Below are 18104 nucleotides of genomic sequence, written 5' to 3' on the forward strand. Positions count from 1 at the left end.
GACTGTCCATATATAAGAAACATGTACGCAAAGCTCCATGCTCTGAAGCTCACGAAAACAAAGTGACAAATCGGTACAGTAACTTCTTGTAAATGGAATGATGCAATTAAAATAAGTATCAAAGAAATTAAGACAGACTGCACATTCACACTAATCACCTTCTCATGTACCCAGAATATTGTGCCAGCCAGAAAACTAAAAATGTGTGCAAATCTCTATCATTAAAGTATACAACTAATTAAGATGCTGATCTAGTGCACGTCAGTGGAAATGAATAAAAACATACTAAGCCACTCTACAAGGTACCCAACAGAGAATGGCAAGTGAGACTGTGATTAAAAAACTGAAGAGTCACAGCAACCTTTAAATAAATTTCGGTTTTAGAGAATTACACTCCATAAAACACCATGCCATTTTTATCCATGGGCCTTTCCTAAGTGGCAGATTTGTTTATAAGTTGCCATAGGCTCGCCAGTCTTTCTCACACCACTCAGAATGCAAAATGTGTGAATTAAAGAGAAGTGCTCTTACCCATTTTCATCAGCATCTGATGCCCTTTGTTCTCTTCTCCTAGTCTCAGATCGGGAATGGCAGTGGCACCTCCTGTACCTAAGCCACTGGTTGAACTGAAAAACAAACGCATATCAAGTACAAACAGAAAAAGGATAATCACACGACAGATGATGGTATACAGATTTGTTTATATTTAAAAAATAAATAAATAAAAAAAAGGGGGCCAGTCAGCCTTCTTGCATAGGAACCCAACTCAAACTGCAGTTTTCTGCAACTCCAAAAACTGACTTTTTTTTTTCAGGTCACCACTGCATTATATGGTAGGGTAAGGAACATGTTCTGCCTGAAGAATCTTAACACCTATCACTGCTAAAAAAAATGGGGGGGGGGTGAACAACAACTGCTTAGACAGACTCCACAATCCTGCTATTTTTAGGGTTCTCCACAAAAGTGAAAACAGAAACTGTACTATTACATAAAAAGAGGGGAAGGATAAGAGGTAGCATTAAAATGTTACTTAACCAAGAAGAAAACTTTTTTTTTTTTTTTATACACAAGCCTCAAAACATGGTAGCCACCACTTGGTTAAACAGGTCCTTTCTTCTCTAAAACAAAGGTTTTTGTGGTTTCCTTCCTCCTCCAGAAAGGATGAATCACGTTTATGATGTAAATGTATGAAAGCTTTGCTCTCAAATCCCTCATTTACTGGGAGGGTGGCCTAATGGTTAAGGTGTTTGCCTTACAAACACAAGGTGCAGGGTTTGAGTCTCACAAGGGATAATTGGCTGGGCTTAAAATGGCTCACAAGAGCAGTTAGCTTAGTACTAATCTAATCTATGAATCTATGCTTCATTACCATTAAGGTTACCCCAAATGGCACATACGTATAATGCACAAGCTTCCTATTTAGTCACAGGGAAGGTTCACATTCAAGAACTACAAATCGAAAACGATAAACTAATCAAAAACAAAATTATACAGACCAGTTCTTCAATATTGAAATAAAAAATAATATTTTCATAATGTAAGCAACATATTTCTGAACTAGGCACCAAGATTTTGGTGTGTGTTAACAATATCCAGGTAAATACCATATATACGTACAACTGCAAAGCAACTAAATCAACCATTTAGCAAGGCAAAATATTAAAGCTCAGCATTAATTAGACTTCCTATCAGGCAGCTTGGGCTACTGTACAGATCTGATGGCATCATACAGGAGACAACAGCATTGTACATTCACTATGAATGCCTTTAATAAAGTGATACGATTTCTACTGGCAGAAAACCATCCTCTGGCAAAGTAGAAAGAGGGAGCTGTACAAAAAAAAAAAAAAAAGTCAAAACAGTAGCCAGAAGGGTAATAATTTGTTTCAGTGATGGGAATACATTAGCACAAAATGGATGCCAGAATACAAAGTCTGCATTACTTCAGTATCTTATACTTGGGAGATAAAGGTTAAACTTTGCCCACAAAGATTTCTTAAAATGTTTATTAGGTGGGATTAATCTTCTAAGGAACCAAAAGTACAGTTTTGTACCTACCATAAATGTAGATGTTAGAGTGTTCACCCTGCTGCAGTTATCACACTTGGGTTATCCTGCCGTCAGGCGGTCCCCGCAGTCGGCCCGAATTCCAAAGTCTTGGTCCGGCATCTGGTGCTTTTGATAATAAGTGCTGTCACTTCTTCCCTGACATCAGTGGGGCAGGGGTATTTAAGATGTATCCGATGCCATTTTCTTCAGTTTTTCTTGCCCCAGATGTCAGGTGCCCCCAATAGGTAGGCAAAATATATATATATATGGTTATATAAAAATCAAACAAAACCCTTAGGCACAAGTAAATACACCACAGAGGTAGTATAGGAAGAAGTGGTAGAGATAAGTTCAGTTAGTTCAGATGGGATGGAGGGAGGGTAACCTGGACTGCAGCAGGGTGAACACTCAAACATCTACATTTATGGTAGGTACAAAACTGTACTATGTTCATCGTGTTATCCTGCTGCAGTCATCACACTTGGGTTGAATCCCAAAGCTAAGGATGGGAGGTGGAATCAAACAGGGTTAGAAGAAGCTAGTAGGCCCTGCAAAACTGCAGTGGCAAAACCAGCTCTAGTCTTAGAGTATTGAGGTAAATGATGGTGTTTGGTGAAGGTGTGCACTGAACTCCAAGTAGCAGCTTCCAGAATGTCCTTGGTTGGCACTCCCCTGAGAAAGGCTGCTGATGCAGCTGTAGCCCTGGTGGAGTGGGACCTAATGTTAGCAGGTACTGGTTTCCCCTGATGTGTGTAGCAGAAACGTATGCAATGTCCTATCTATTTTGAAATGGTCTGTTTTAAGATAGCTTTTCCTTGTGATCCTGTAGCATAGGTTACAAAAGCTGGTCAGTTTTTCTGAAAGCCTTAGTTTTATCCAAGTAGTAATGTAATTGCCTGTGAATGTCCAAAGAGTGCAGGAGTCTTTCTCCTTTGTTCTGGGAATTTGGGAAGAAGGTAGGCAAGTGAATGGTTTGGTTTAGGGCCACACTGGATACGACCTTTGGCATAAAGGAAGGATTAGTTCGTAGAGAGACTCTGTCTTGATGAAAGGTTCCACTGCCATTAGTGCCTGTAGCTCTGAGACTCTTCTAGCTGAGGTTATTGCTAGTAGTAGGGCAGTTTTCCATGAAAAATTTTAAATCAGCTGAAAAAGCTGGTTCAAAGGGTGGCAGTGTAAGCTTTTCCAGAACAAAGTTGAGATCCCAAGTAGGTGTTGGAGCACTCCTTGGTGGTCTTAAGTTTTTAGCCCCTCTGAGGAACGGTCTTAGGAGTGGATGTGAAAATAAAGGAGGATCTGTGCTGAAATTGCCGAGGCGTGGATCTTAATAGATGAAAATGAAAGTCCTTTGTGTAACATCTCAGTCAAATATTGTAGAATCTGAGGGATGTTTGGATCAAGGGGGTTTAGGCCTTTAGCCTGGTTCCAGGTGCAAAATCTTTTCCATTTGTCTGAATAGGTTTTCCTGGTGCTGGGCCTTCTGGCCTCCAGAATGACATCCATAACAGCTTTGGATAAAGGTGTTGGTTGGTTGTTTAGATAATTTGCCATGCAGCCAGGTTTAAAGTCTTGAGCTGGCTGTGTAGAATCTGATGGTCTCGCTGGGTGAGCAGGTGAGGAATCTGTGGCAAAATCCATGGTGGGTCGTTGGCCATATTCCTTAAAATTGGATACCAATGTTGGCGTGGCCAGTCTGGTGCAACAAGTATCATTTGTGGCTTCTCTAATCTGACTTTCAGCAGTACCTTTGCTAGAAGAGGCAGTGGAGGGAAGGCATAAACGGTTAATGTTTTCCAACTGAATGAGAGGGCGTCCACTTTCCAAGCTAGTGGATGGAAGGTCCTTGTGCAAAATTTTTGAAGTTGGTGGTTGTGGGGGGCTTGCAAACAGATCTATGTCTGAGCGTCCCCATCTTTGAACTATCATTGTAAATACTTGTGGATCGAGTTTCCATTCGTGTGGATCCATGATGTTTCTGCTTAGGTCGTCTGGCAATGTGTTTTTCTTTCCTGGCAGGAATTGTGCTTGTAATTGAACCTTTTAAGGGAGTGCAGTGTTCCACAAGGTCATTGCTTGCCTGCATAGAGGGTAGGAATGTGTGTCCCCTTGCTTGTTTATGTACCACATAACTGTGGTATTGTCCATCTTTATTAGTAGTTGTCCTAGGTGTAGAAGGTCCTTGAAAGCTGTTAGGGCATTCTGCACTGCTAGCATTTCTTTTTGATTGATATGCAGGTGTCTGTGATCTGTAGTCCATTTGCCCTGAATGCACTTGCCCTGCCATGTGTGCTCCCCAGGCATAGTCCGATGCATCTGTTGTCATAGTTTGACTGGCTGTGGGTAAGGTGAACGGCTGACCCTTGTTGAGGTGACACGCCTGTGCCCACCATAGACATTCCTGTTGAAGGCAGGGAATGAGTGGTATCATTGTCTCCAAGCTGTGGCTGTGCTGAGTCCATGCACTTTTCAGGTACCACTGTAATTTCCTCATATGCAGTTTTGCAAATGGTATTAGAAGAATGCAAGATGCCATGAATACCAAGGCCTGCAGAATTTTTCTTGCAGGGAGTTGGGTCTTTGTTGCCATTATTTTGAAATATTGAAACAGCTGTCGTTGCTTGTCTGGCATGAGGAAAGCCATCTGGGCCGTTGTATTCAAGCTGGCACCCAGGAATATTATGTTTTGTGAGGGTACTAGTTTTGATTTCTTTTCTTTTACTGTGTACCCTAGGCAACTTAGAAGGTGTTTGACAAATGCCAGATGCTTTAAAAAATGTCCTTGCTTTCTGCTTGAATAAGGCAGTCGTCCAGGTATGGGTATATCTAAATTCCTCTTTGTCTGCAGTATGCAATTACTGGTACCAGGCATTTTGTGAAGACCCTGGGTGCACTAGATAAGCCAAAGGGCAGTGCAGAGAATTAGTAATGCGTTGAACCTGCAATGAAGCAGAGGTATCTTCTGCACTTTTGTCTGATAGAGACATGCAGGTATGCCTCCTTTAGGTCCAAAGTGACTAGCCAAGCATTCTTGCCCAGCATGGGAAGAAGCTGCTGTAGTGTTAGCATCTTGAATTTTGTTACTTGCAGATAGAATTTCAGAATTGAAAGATCCAGAATGGGTCTCCATGCGTTGTCCTTTCTTGGGACTAGGAAGAGACTTGAGTAAAAACCTTGTCCTTGCTCCTGTGCAGGTACCTATTGAATGGCTTTCATGTTCATGAGAGCTGTAATTTGTTTTTGTGCCTCTGCCCATTGATGTGGTGGCAGGTTTGGCATTCCTTTGATCCTTGGTAAGATATGAAAGTGGAATCTGTATCCTTGGGAGACAATGTTTAGAACCCATTTGTCTTTTGTGATGATGTGCCAGTTGTCTGCAAAAAAATGCTAGTTTTCCACCAAAGGGAGTTGCCAGGAGAGATTTGCTTGGTAGTTTGAGGATAGAGTCATTGTGTTTGTCTTCTGCTAGCCTGGGGCCTGTCTTCTCCTCCTTTCTGGGTAGCAGAACCCCATTGGCGAGGTTTGTAAGGGCCCTGTGACTGGCCTCTGCCCCTTGGGCGTCTGTATTTGCCCCTCTGTGATCTGTCTGAAGCTGGAAAGGACCAGTTTTTTGCTGGCCAATTTCTGCTGAAACGAGGGGGTTGTACCTGCAAATAATCCTTGACCGTTTGCATAGACTTTGCCTTATCCTCCATTTTCTTTAAAACCTCTTCTGCTTTGACACCAAATAATACATCCTGCTGTAAAGGTGCATCCAATAATTTTGCTTTAACATGGCCAGGGAGGGTTTGTTCTTGTAACCAAGCATGTCTACGTATTACAGAGTCAGTAACAGCTGCTCTACAGGAAGCTTCCAATGAATCAAATCCGCATTGCAAGGTAGGTTTGCCCACCTGTTCAGCTGCATGCAAAAGATCCTGCATTTCCTTGAATTTAGGCTGTTCTGAAAGTGTGCTCATTTTTTGTTTTAACTGAGACATCAGAAATTGTTGATATTTCAGCATGTGAAACTGGCAATTTAATGCTCTCATAGCCAGAGTTGCTGAGGTGTAAATTTTCTTTCCCCTTCTATCCAAGGCTCTGGAATCCCTTTCAGAAGGCACAGGATTTTTAGCCATATAAGCTTTTGCTCCCTTAGGACCCTGGGAAATTGTTTCTGGGTCAGCTACAAGGCTTTTATAAAGGAATTTGAGAGAGTCAGGTACTCTGTAGTACCTGTCTGGTTTGGCTGGAGCAGGAGGTAGAGAGTCTGGATTTAAACTAGACTCCAAGTAAACATCATCAACAATATCTAAAACAGGAGGGATAGAAAGAGGTCTGTGCTGGGGTAGTAAAAGGAACTCTCTGAGCCTTTTCTTAGAATCTGAGTAATCCTGGCCTTTCCAGTGGAAATGTTCCCTCATGGTATGCAAAGTTTCCCCAAAGGAGTAGTCTTCAGGGGGAGAAGCCGAGGGAATGGAATCTTCAGTTTCAGAATCCTCATAAGGTGGAAAAGTGTAATCCTGTTCCTCAGAAGAATCTGAGGAGAGAGAAACCTTGTCAGAGGATGCATAATCCTCCTCTTGTCTTGGTCTTTTATCAGGAGGGGGATGGGAACCCCTGATAAGGGTAATTAAATCTTCAGCCATCTTAAGCATCTGTTTCTTAGGCATGGGGCCTTGAACTGTAGCCTGAGGTACAGTTTTCTTTGGTTTTAAAGGAGTTTTAAGTTTAGCATAAGATTTAATGGTGAGTGTAGTCAGTCTAAATACACCTACTGCAACTGAAGGTGTTCTGCTCCGGTGTCAGTAGAAGGCTGCGTAGGCCTAGTGGACTCCGCTTGGGAATCCACAGCTGTCTGGGGTTCCAGTTCTGCGGTCGTCAGGGGCTGCGTAGACGCCTCACTGAAAACCGGAGAACCGGCGACAGGCCCAACTGAGGCCTCGGTGTCTGGCTTATTCCTAGGCTGCCTGTCCTTATCCTTGCGTTTTTTATGAGTGGAGGTCGTCGGCTGCTCCGACGGCATGATATAATTAAATTTCCTACCAAAGTAATGCCGTGCTAAGTCAAAACGGCATTTGATGGTTCGTTTATTAAACCTAGCGCAAAACCGACAAGCTGTGACGTCATGGTCTGGGCCTAGGCAAGGAATAAATAGGAATGGAAGTCCTTATGAGGTATTTGCTTCCCACAAGAAATGCAATTGTTAACTTTTTCTGACATCAGACTGAGGCAAGAAAATGTTCCCCAATGGGGTACTTAGCTTTAATGAAGACTTCGGACTGAAATTCAAATCGAAAATCTCAGGTGTTGGCCAACCGGCACTTGCGAACTGTTTCTGCTTCGGGCACTGCGCGGCAAGAAAGACGGAAGAAAATGGCGTCGGATGCCTCTTAATTACCCCTGCCACACTGACGTCTGGGAAGAAGCGACAGCAACCGACGCCGGACCAAGACTTTGGAATTTGGGCTGACTGCGGGACCTCCTGACGGCAGGATAACCCAAGTGTGATGACTGCAGCAGGGTAACACGATGAACATCAACAACATTACAGGAAAGCATTACTTCTGCTCAGCAGACGCTGCTGATCAATACAACATAAAAGCAGCCTGCATGCTGCAGCATACATCCAGAGGAAAAGCCAAGATAGTAAGCAGAGCCACTGGTGACTGCTGTGGCATGCAATAAAGTACAACAAAATCCAGACCGCTGGAAATAACCAATATAAAAAAGTGTTTGTGGGTGCATATCTGTGCCTGTACCTGTGTATACACATACATGGTTAACCTGCACTCTGTCAAATGCACAGGTTGTTGACAGCTATTGCTGTTGCCGGAAGTAGACAAATGCAGCCATAGTAGACTGTAGTGCAGGAGTTAAAATTTCTATCAGCTGCTCACAGTTCAGCATCAGAGGGGTGCACTCGACTGCTAATGCTTTGGAGTTGTAGGGGCATGCTGATTTGAAAGTGCTATTTCGTCACAGTTAACCATTTACTAATCTGACATCAGTGACTATCTGTGTGTGTGTGTGTGTGTGTGTGTGTGTGTGTGTGTGTGTGTGTGTGTGTTTGACAGAGAGAGAGAGAGTGTGTGTGTGTGTATATATATATACACGGAGGAGAAATGACAATGTGTGCATGAAAAAAAAAGTAAACTTTTCATATGTTGTCAATTTATGACTTCTTCACAGCTACAGGAAGTATGCCTTATCTAAAAGGGTACATTCTAATAACGGAGTTAAGAAAAGGCAGAAACTACAGTTAGTATTTTATGAACATAAGATAACTATACCCGTTTTCCAAATAACTTTATAATTTCAAAGCTTAACTACTATAAAAACTCTAGTTGAAGTTCACAATTAAAGAAAACATTTTCCTTTTACTCAAACAGGCCAACACATAAAATGAAACATACTGCAGTCTTGTAAGAACAAAAGCCATGGTTAAAACATGTTTTAAAGCATCTGAACTGTCAAGGCAGAATACCACCACAGACTGGTATACAGAATTTTTGTAAGCAGCAGACCGATTACAGCTGTACAAAGACAAGTAATTTTTGCAACTTTTTCCTAGATAGGTTGCCCAAAAATATTACTAAGTAGAAAATACACGAGTCCCGAGCACTCCACAGTGTACAGCCAAATTACATACACACGCGTAGCTTGAGTAAAATGTTAAAAGTAGTTTATTTTAAGTGTGCAATCATAAAATCCACTTTTCGTCGAGAAACTAACTCAACTTCTTCGGAAAAGTTAAAAAGTAACCATTTTCAAATACGGCTGCCTTAAATAAATTTAAAAACAAGTCACATGAGTATTGGATTTGACTGATCAGTACTTAAAGTGGTATATATACAAACATATGTTGTTGTACTGGTATTGTAACATTGTTTATACATGAACACTTAAATATTAATATGTATATTCATCACTCGCAACAACCATTATAAGATATAAAATGCAAATATATATATATGTATGTTATCCTAAAAGTTTTGTCCTTGATGTTTGATGACATTTATCCTACCCGACTAGAATTAAACCTGTTCTACTATTGTAACTCACCGGACTTCTACTTAAATAGTCAGTGAGTGAGTAGGTAGTCGGTGAAAAGCGTGAATGGGCAATAAAAAATTAATAATAAGAACTAAATAATAATACGTATAAGGACTGAAAAATGAAAAAATATATATAAAAAGTAATAATTGTAGTGAAGAATATGTACAATATGTACCTATTCAAAATAAACATAAATGACAGTAAAAACAAGAAGGTAATGGTAATAACTGTACAATGGAATACCTAACAGCCCTGTCAACCTCAATGTATTTAACACCTATTCAGGTGTATATTGTGACATTTGTCAATTCCAGAAATATGTATCATAAAAAGTCAATTCAATCTTAAAAATAATGTGTATGTAGACACAACCACACATTGGTGTATCTTTGCTATAAAATAGTAGAATAGTAAGCAGTAGTCAATGGTGTGATGAATAGTACCATACGTAGTCCAGTCCACATAATGCCCACCAAAATGGACACCTTAGAATTTAAGACAGCCGTATTTGAAAATGGTTACTTTTTAACTTTTCCGAAGAAGTTGAGTTAGTTTCTCGACGAAAAGTGGATTTTATAATTGCACACTTAAAATAAACAACTTTACTTTTAATGTTTTACTCATGCTACGCATGTGTATGTAATTTGGCTGTACACTGTGAAGTGCCCGGGACTCGTGTATTTTCTACTTGGAGGTTTTTATTTCTGTTTACCAGTTGGTCTTCAAAAATATTACTAGACATTTTGAAAAGTTCTCTACTGCACACTACCAACAGGACTACAAGCCCACTAGAATGTACCAAGCTACCAATTTACAACACACTATTGTTTCCTTTAGGGGAAAGTACATGGCTCCTGTTCAAGGCGGAGAATGAAGTTAATGCCAAAAATGTTATCTACATTGAGTGGCATAATATCATAAGTCTAAATCACATATTTCAACAGAAAAAGGGAACATTCTGCAAGGGGAAAGATGCCACCACTGAGCATAAAAGACGACGTGTCATTTTGAAGCAGAAGGCATCTTTGTATAGTACTATATGGCTGCTTATCTTCTGCTATTCAGTTCACACACATATACACACACTTTTTAGTTGACAAACTCAGTATATGTTAATTCATATCATTAGTGTGTTATTAAATCAGATCTACAAACACTTAATTTTGATAAAATTATATATATTTTTCATTTAAATAGCATATAAAAATACTAGAGGAGACAGACATGCACATATTTGAGACTGTGGCTTCTCCCTGCCTTTAGTGCTACAAGCTCATGGAATGCGCTGTATTAACTTTCCCAAGAATCTTGTCCTGAAAATAAGACTAAATCTAAAAGTAAATAAAGATTAAATCTACAGGTACAAGCAGTATCAAATTAATGTGAGAATGGCCATTAGAAACAGACAGACTGCAACATCTGCAAAACATTCGGTTTAAAATGACAACTGTCAGAAATAAATGCATAGTGCTGCTATGAATTCAGGGCTAAAGCGTGCGTGCTTGTGTATGTATTTTGCTATACAGGTTAACATTGTATTATTGCCGAGTGTTTTTCTGGCCCACACTGACATTCTCCATTTAAAATTCAAGGTGCAGCTGCTCCTTTGTCTTTGATGCTAAAAACGAGCAACTTGCATCATTCCTTTAAAATTTCAAGAGAATATGCTGAACTGTTTTGAATATGGAGTCATGTTAGAGAGAGCAAAAAAAGTCAAAATTCAACAGCAGTCTGTACAATCTTAAAAATGGTCAATAATAAAGAGATTAAATAAAAAAAAGATGCTCCAATAATGGCAGTTATATTTTTGGTACTGTGGATTTAAGGGCTTCATTGTGGCCCAACAGCACATCAAAATTTTAAGTACTACACTGCACATTCTGAAAAATAATGTCATACTACCAATGTGATACCAACACTGCACAAAAAGCAACACATGCATGGAAGTCAAATAAGTTCTGACAAATGCAGTTACTTTGAAGTGCTGAAGCAATGTGTTATGATCAATACAAACAGATGTATTATTCAGTTTAGTGACATTAAAAAAAAATTTGGTACTTGTGTATTATCGCAACCAGATATTCGCGGTTGTGAAAAGCATATATCGATCTTGAAATACTGTCATTAATGTTGCAGAAATGTGGAGTAACTTGTGTCCATATACTACAACACTATTATCTGTAGTGATGCCAATAAAACTGAAAAAAAAACAGTGCTCATCTTTCTTTCTGCACTTCACTGGCAGCATTCATCTTCTTTCAAATCCGCCTGCTGCGTGTTTCTTTCTCGGGGCAGCATATGTTGTGAAACAAACGTGATATGCAATTATTTCAACCTGCATGCTTTATTGTACTGTACTGGAAATGGGTGTTGAGACAAGCCGAGCAAGTATACAATGTAAAGTTATGTGTATTGCTAAAACCGTTGGTCTGCAATCACGAGCACTTTTCAGGTACTATGAAATGGTAACACATGGCTCTGCTGACTGCCTGCAATGCTCGTTGTTTTCAATTACTGACTGCAATGCGCGGTGATTTAGGGCAAAAACATTTTATGATGGACAAGAGAAGTAAAATCCGTGGAGTGTGGGAAACTTCCCTTTTCACAGATAACATTGTACGCTTTTACAGACAAGACACGGCAGAAGAATAACTGCCTAAATGCACCATGACCACTGAAAAAGTATGCTAACCTCAAATATATACTGAGTTGTGGAAAGTCTCAACACAAAGGTAAGGAAACCCTAACAGACCTGAAAGTCACAGTCCAACAAGTACGAGTCGTGATCTCTTGGTATATGTAATTCTGGTGAACGATGACTTGTCTGTCCTAACAGTAAGGGCGTTCTTGAAGTACCACCTATTTTCATTTCACTTCACAGACAGTTAAGGTCGGAAATACGCGGTAAACAGGAATTTTGCTGTTACTCCAGGTCTTGCTGCCTAGACAGTATGAAACAATAGTACTTACACTTTAAAAACTCTTCTCAGTATTACATACACTTGCTGTACGAGAACAGTCACACTAACGCCTCCGTAAAAATCTGGTTGCGATAATACGCAAGTACCAAAAATTCAGTGCAGATTTCAGACCAGTGGACTATATAAATAAGTAGATCATATTCCACCATTTGCTGTACTGGTGTTTTAACATTCTTGTAGATTAGTTCTTTGTGATAGCACCAAGCCTAATGGGCAAAATCTCAAAAGAGGATGCCTGAAGCACCAGAAACCAGGAGGCAAACTACTCAACTCTCTCTACCACTGCAGGCACTTCAAATAGACCAAAAATATACTCAGGTGGTTAGCAGGTCTGAAAAACCAAGAAAAGAATATACAGGAGCTTCCAGTCTTCAATTAAGAAGTTCTACTTCAGTCAACTGTTGGCAACAGCTAAATGAATTGTCATGACCATTTTTGACTTGCAACTTCTGGTAACAGCATACAACATTATGAAAGTGTTCTAACCCCAGAATCACACACTCCTCCTCATTATCTAAGCTAAATAGCGAAAAAACATAAATACTGGGCTGCATGCACAGTGTAGAGAGAGATAAATCCCCAAACCTAACCTGGTTAAACTACCAACCTAGGTTCTGAAGAACCAGATGGGGAGGGTGAAAGTGAGTAGCTGACATACCCTTAACCATCCTGGGTGAAGTACAGGTGGGAAAAGTTACCCTTGGTCCACAGCAAGAGTGCCACTTGGTGAATGTTGGGTGTCATACGTGTTCCTCCAGATGTGCCAATAAGGACTACTGTCACAGGCTTGGGTAGTGAAGCCCCAAGCCCTCTGTGCACCAGCTCCCTGCATCCAGATACACCCCAACCTTCTGCATCACTCAGCAGCATCATAAGCTAATCCACAGCATTATCCAACTCTGGATGGGCACTCCTACGCTCCCCTGCCTCTGTCATCAAACATCCCAGCCACTAACTGAACTAGGGTCACCTGGGCTCTGGTCAGTGATTTATTCCTCTACTTCACCACTGTAGGCTTAGAAAGAGTGTGGTGGTGGGGGGCTACAAATCTAAGCCAGAGAGAAAGTAAAGAAAAGAGGGCTCCCCAAACCTTTGTCAGGGCAGTGATGGCATAAGGACAGGATAGCCCACCACATCCCAAGATGCCCAAACTCAGGATGAGGAGTGGTTACTAGGAAGGAAAAATGTAAAGCCAACAGTAATCTACTTGAACATTTTACTGCAAGTTCTTACAAAACTGTAGTATGCTTTTTTTTTCAATCACAGTTGCAAGTTCTGACTAAAGGGATGATTCTCACAGCTCATGATCACAGGAAGGTGGCCTAAACTGAAGAGCAATGCTGCAACACACCCTGCAGAATGGTCACGGCGCATGAATCCCTAGCCCTTGAGGAGATACCCAGTTTGCAAAGTTTGGAAATTAAGTGACTGGTGACTACATAGTGTATTCTAAGACAGACTTGTCAGCCTCACTTTTGAATGCCTCAGTGGTAGCTCCAGCAGTTCCCTCTAATTTTACACCTTTTCAGATGTAAAAGAGCCTGATATAATGAAACAATGCACTAACCCTTTGGAAATTTTCTATATGGACATTTCCCTGCTACAAAGGACACAAGCAACTGATTGGTGCTTCCGGTAGTCTTTGGTTCTTTATACATCAGCACCTGATATGCACAGTTGATGGCTATCAACAAGGCTTCTTTTTTGGGTCAAAATTTTGAGGGGAATTGTTGCTGTTGCCTGAGAGGGTGACCGTGTCAGTTTTCTAGTACATAACAGGTGTACAAGGACAGCAAACCTTGCCCTGAGAGGTCTCATCTGAAATTCTTCCTTTAGGAAGTGTTTAATCAATAGCTTACATGCCAGTGGCAGAACCAATGAAAAAAAACCTGAAATGGTCAAAATGTGCCCCTTATGCACAGACAAGCCATAAATGAAACAGTTCACTTTAATATATGTAGGACCAGGGATACTGGTGTGGTTGATGGTTGTACTGATTTGTTTTATGTTTTGTTTTTTTTTAAGATAGCAGCGGGAAAACTAGTTCCACTTGGATAAAGTCAATTTCCTAGTAGTAGACTTTCTTGCATCAAGTATGCTAAGCAAATTCTCAAACTGGTGAGTGAAGGAGTGGAACTGAATCATCCACAGTGTGAGCTGCAAAATCTCAAAGCTGGGATGCATGAAGGCTCCCTTGTTCTAAGAAAGGAGGTTTAGCTGCAGGGACAGAGCAATGGTTCCAAACGGATACTTCCATGGGGGGGGGGTGCCTGGGCTAAAGGGTTATCTCAACAGCAACATTGGTTCCATTCTCTAGTATTTTCTAGATCACCATGGGGAGTGGGGGGTGTAGGGAGCATGTAAAAGAAGAGACAGGTCATTTTGAAACTGAAAGTATCTACTACCCAGGGATCTATGTATAGTACACTTTTGCAGACATATCTATGCTGTTACTTGCAGCTGCAAACAGGTCTATAAAACATCTCACTTGTGCACTAGGTCAAGGAAAACATAATTGCATAACCAGGATCGCGGAATACCTCAAGGGGCCTTAAGGCTTTTTCACCTGGCAAATAGGACTATGTCTATAACATGGTGGTGGTCCTTATGGGCATGAAGGACTACAAGCAAAAATCCCTGTGGAATTTTTCTAAAATTCCCTCTTGGAAGAACAGTTGCCTTATAGCAGTCACCCACCTTCTTCCTCCAGCCTCTCAACAAATTTAAATCCCTTATTCTTACTAGGTGATTTTTACCTACACTACCTAGGTCCCGAGAAATTACACTGCTGAATTCCTAGCCATTATCAACCTCATACAGTTAGTCAACTGAACTACTCATTCAAATCTCTGAACAAGCAACCACTTCCTCCTGGATCTACTTATCACCAACAACCCTCCCCCTCAATTATCTCCTCCAATACATCTGTTCTTCCACCTTCATTCAGCCACCACTCCCCAATAACCTCGTAAATTATCAACTAGTCACTAAAACTGCCCTGCAAGCTATTTACCTTTAGACCCAGATCCATCATCAATACAGACAACCTCAAAAAACACCTAGCAACTTTCAACTGGTCTTCATTACAAACTTACCCAACTCAGCTGCAACAACTCTTACATATACCCTCTATTCAAGACAAAATCTTCTCTATCACACAGCGCCTTTTCAAATACAACAACCCCCCCTCCCCCGGGTTAACCACTAAACTGAAAGCTCTGTTCAGAGACAACACATGGTCTTCATGGAGACAAAACCCTTCACCAGAAAATCATACTACCTTTAGCTCTCTACGTCACCTAGCTAAACAAGCCATACACAGGCAAAAAAACAATTTAAAAAAAAAACAAACAAAAAAAAAAAAAAAAAAAAAAACAATTTGCTCTGCTAGGCAAACCCAAACATTTCTGGCATAAGTAAATGTTCTCACAGGCCAAAAATCCACACAGCCCACCACCACTCCCAATCTACATCCAGACCTCTCAAGGCCAACTCTCAACCTCTGACATTCTCAAGGAATTCAGACACCTGTCTAGTACTACAATATCTACTTCTCCCCCAACTTACCCAAGCCCCTCCTTCCTTTTTATCCCCCTATTCTATTTAAGAAAATTACACATTTAGACCTTGACTCCCTACTAGAAAACATACCCTTGAATGCACCCTCTTGTGCAGACAGCCTATCCCTTAGTTTTACATCACTCTGCAGAGACTTCTTTACCACACCTCTTCTCCATACATATAACCTCTGCTGAACTCAAAATACAATGCCAGACATATGGAAAATTGCTCTTGTTAAATCCCTTCCCCAAACAGTCTCTGCAACAAAATGCCTCCCACCTCCACCCTATCTCCATCCTACATGTGGGAAAACACTTGAAAAACTAATCTACAACCAGATGTCAACTCGCATCTAACTAGACCATCTCCTCACTAAAACAGCATGGATTCTGGACCGCCTGGAGCACGACAGCACTGTGGTGATTTGCAGATAAGATCGTCCTCAACATGGATAAAGGAAACCTTTCATGAGCTGTCCTGATTGACCTTACCAAAGCTTTTGATCTCATGGACCACTTGCTGCTCCTTCACTCTCTCCAAGAAACTGGGGGTTAGCCTCAACATTTTTTTTTATCAAATAAGTATTTCAGAGTCAAAAAAGGCTTGCTCCTACCACCTCTGGCAACCCTTAAAAGAGGATTACCCTAGATATCCATACTTGCCCCACTGTTTTCAATCTTTGCTAACAAACTGCCCTCTGATCTCCTTAACCTTATCACTCTTTATACAGATGACATGGTTATTCTTTAATCCAGTCCTTCACATCCAACCATTCAAACCCACCTTCAGTCCGAACATCACCTCCTTAATTCTTGGTTAAGCAACCATAAGCTACTCCAAAACAAAAAATATGATAGTTGGAACCTCACAAAATCTGGAAAAAACTCCAAATAATCTCAATATTAAAGATCTCAATGCTTCCCCAATAGAAACAACCACATCCTTTAGATAAGGGCTAGACCACACACAACTTCTACACACTGAAAACACCACAAAGATGATCAGTTCTCTCTTATTCTGGTCCTGGAAATTACCTCCCTTTCTCTTCCGAACAGCTAGAGTTACAACAGGCAAGGGTGTCCTTGTTCATCTTGAATACAGGCTCTCCATACCAGCCACAGCCTCTAAAAAACTTCATCCACTCTGCAGTCCATTGAAAACAAAATCTACTGATTCATTTCCAATTCTTCTCATCAGGACAACCACTGCATCACCGTCTCCAAAGCCAAATGACTACCAGTCTCCTACAGGGTTGAACTACTCCTAGGGTCTTTTCTTCTCAAACTACTTCAGCCAGGTGCCTTCCTACTTCTTGCAGCCAAACTCCACATTAAAACCACCCCAACCACCTCTTCAACATCTTTCAATTATCTCCCTAATTCCAGACACCTCAAACCAAACTGCACTGTACCAATCACTCCTCCATTCATGCACCCACCCCTGGCAATCCCTCCCCTCTCACCTAAAGTCTCTTCTTTCCACATATTCTGAGCTCAACTCCAAAGACACCTCCATCAAAAATCTGACTGCAAGTGTTTTTCCACTGCACATAACCTAACTCCCTCCTCATATGGATCACTCCAACTTTGACTTTCTGTTCTCGCCTGCTTCCCTCTCATATTTACTACAAAATGAATTCACGTTTCTTTTTTTTATTTGTCTTTGTTTACCAGAAAGGCTCATCCAGACTCTGCTACACTTTGCTGTGAAGGAAAGGTTAGTTTGCTGTTATTTTTTGTATTACTGTATTGCCTTTCTATATTTTGAATACTGTAGTTTGTTTTCTTTACTTTGTGTTTTGCTTGCATTCTGTTTTAACAGCTATTAAAACTTCAAAAGAGACCACAGCTCTCTCTGTTCTGAGTCAGGCAGAAATAAGAACTGATTAATTAAGGACTCATTCATAAGACAGAAGAGGTCACTTAAGGTTAATCACTTGTTAACAGAGGGGGGTGGGGCTAGGAACTAAAATTTCTATTTAAGGAGTAAACTAAAACATTTAAGAGCTTTACCAGAAAGGCTCATCCAGACTCTACTACACTTTGCTGTGAAGGAAAGGTTAGTTTGCTGTTATTTTTTGTATTACTGTATTGCCTTTCTATATTTTGAATATTGTAGTTTGTTTTCTTTACTTTGTGTTTTGCTTGCATTCTGTTTTAACAGCATATTAAAACTTCAAAGGAGACCACAACTCTCTCTGTTCTGAGTCAGGCAGAATTTTTTCCCGCTCTCCCACTCATTTAAGTTGTCTTGTTAAATACCACTGTCTTTCTAGTTGCCCGCCTCTTATGTTAATCTGACCATATATCTCATTTCTCTCTACTTTCACTGGCTTACGTGAGTAATCACAAAATCATCATTTTTGAAATCCCACCCCTTCAATTATTTAAATTTATTAGCCATCCTACAGTATTCCATAGTACCAAAATACAAAAGTACCACCCCTTTCAATCCATCTTGCTGTTTTAAAAATAGTAA

At 40.6% G+C, this 18104-nt stretch overlaps 1 protein-coding gene across 5 annotated transcripts in view; it reads right to left on the bottom strand.

The window, feature by feature from the left end:
- LOC122817661 (calcium homeostasis endoplasmic reticulum protein-like) overlaps window positions 1-18104 on the bottom strand; it is a gene marked incomplete in the record, with an annotated part of 1194300 nt that overhangs the window by 246060 nt on the left and 930136 nt on the right. For all 5 annotated transcript variants that reach the window (XM_044090728.1, XM_044090727.1, XM_044090726.1 and 2 more), the window contains 1 exon segment: window positions 532-626. In XM_044090728.1, the coding sequence (XP_043946663.1) occupies window positions 532-626 (95 nt within the window).

This window comes from Protopterus annectens, chromosome 13.part0 (assembly GCF_019279795.1).
Source record: "Protopterus annectens isolate FY-2018-M chromosome 13.part0, PAN1.0, whole genome shotgun sequence".
NCBI lineage: Eukaryota > Metazoa > Chordata > Ceratodontiformes > Protopteridae > Protopterus > Protopterus annectens.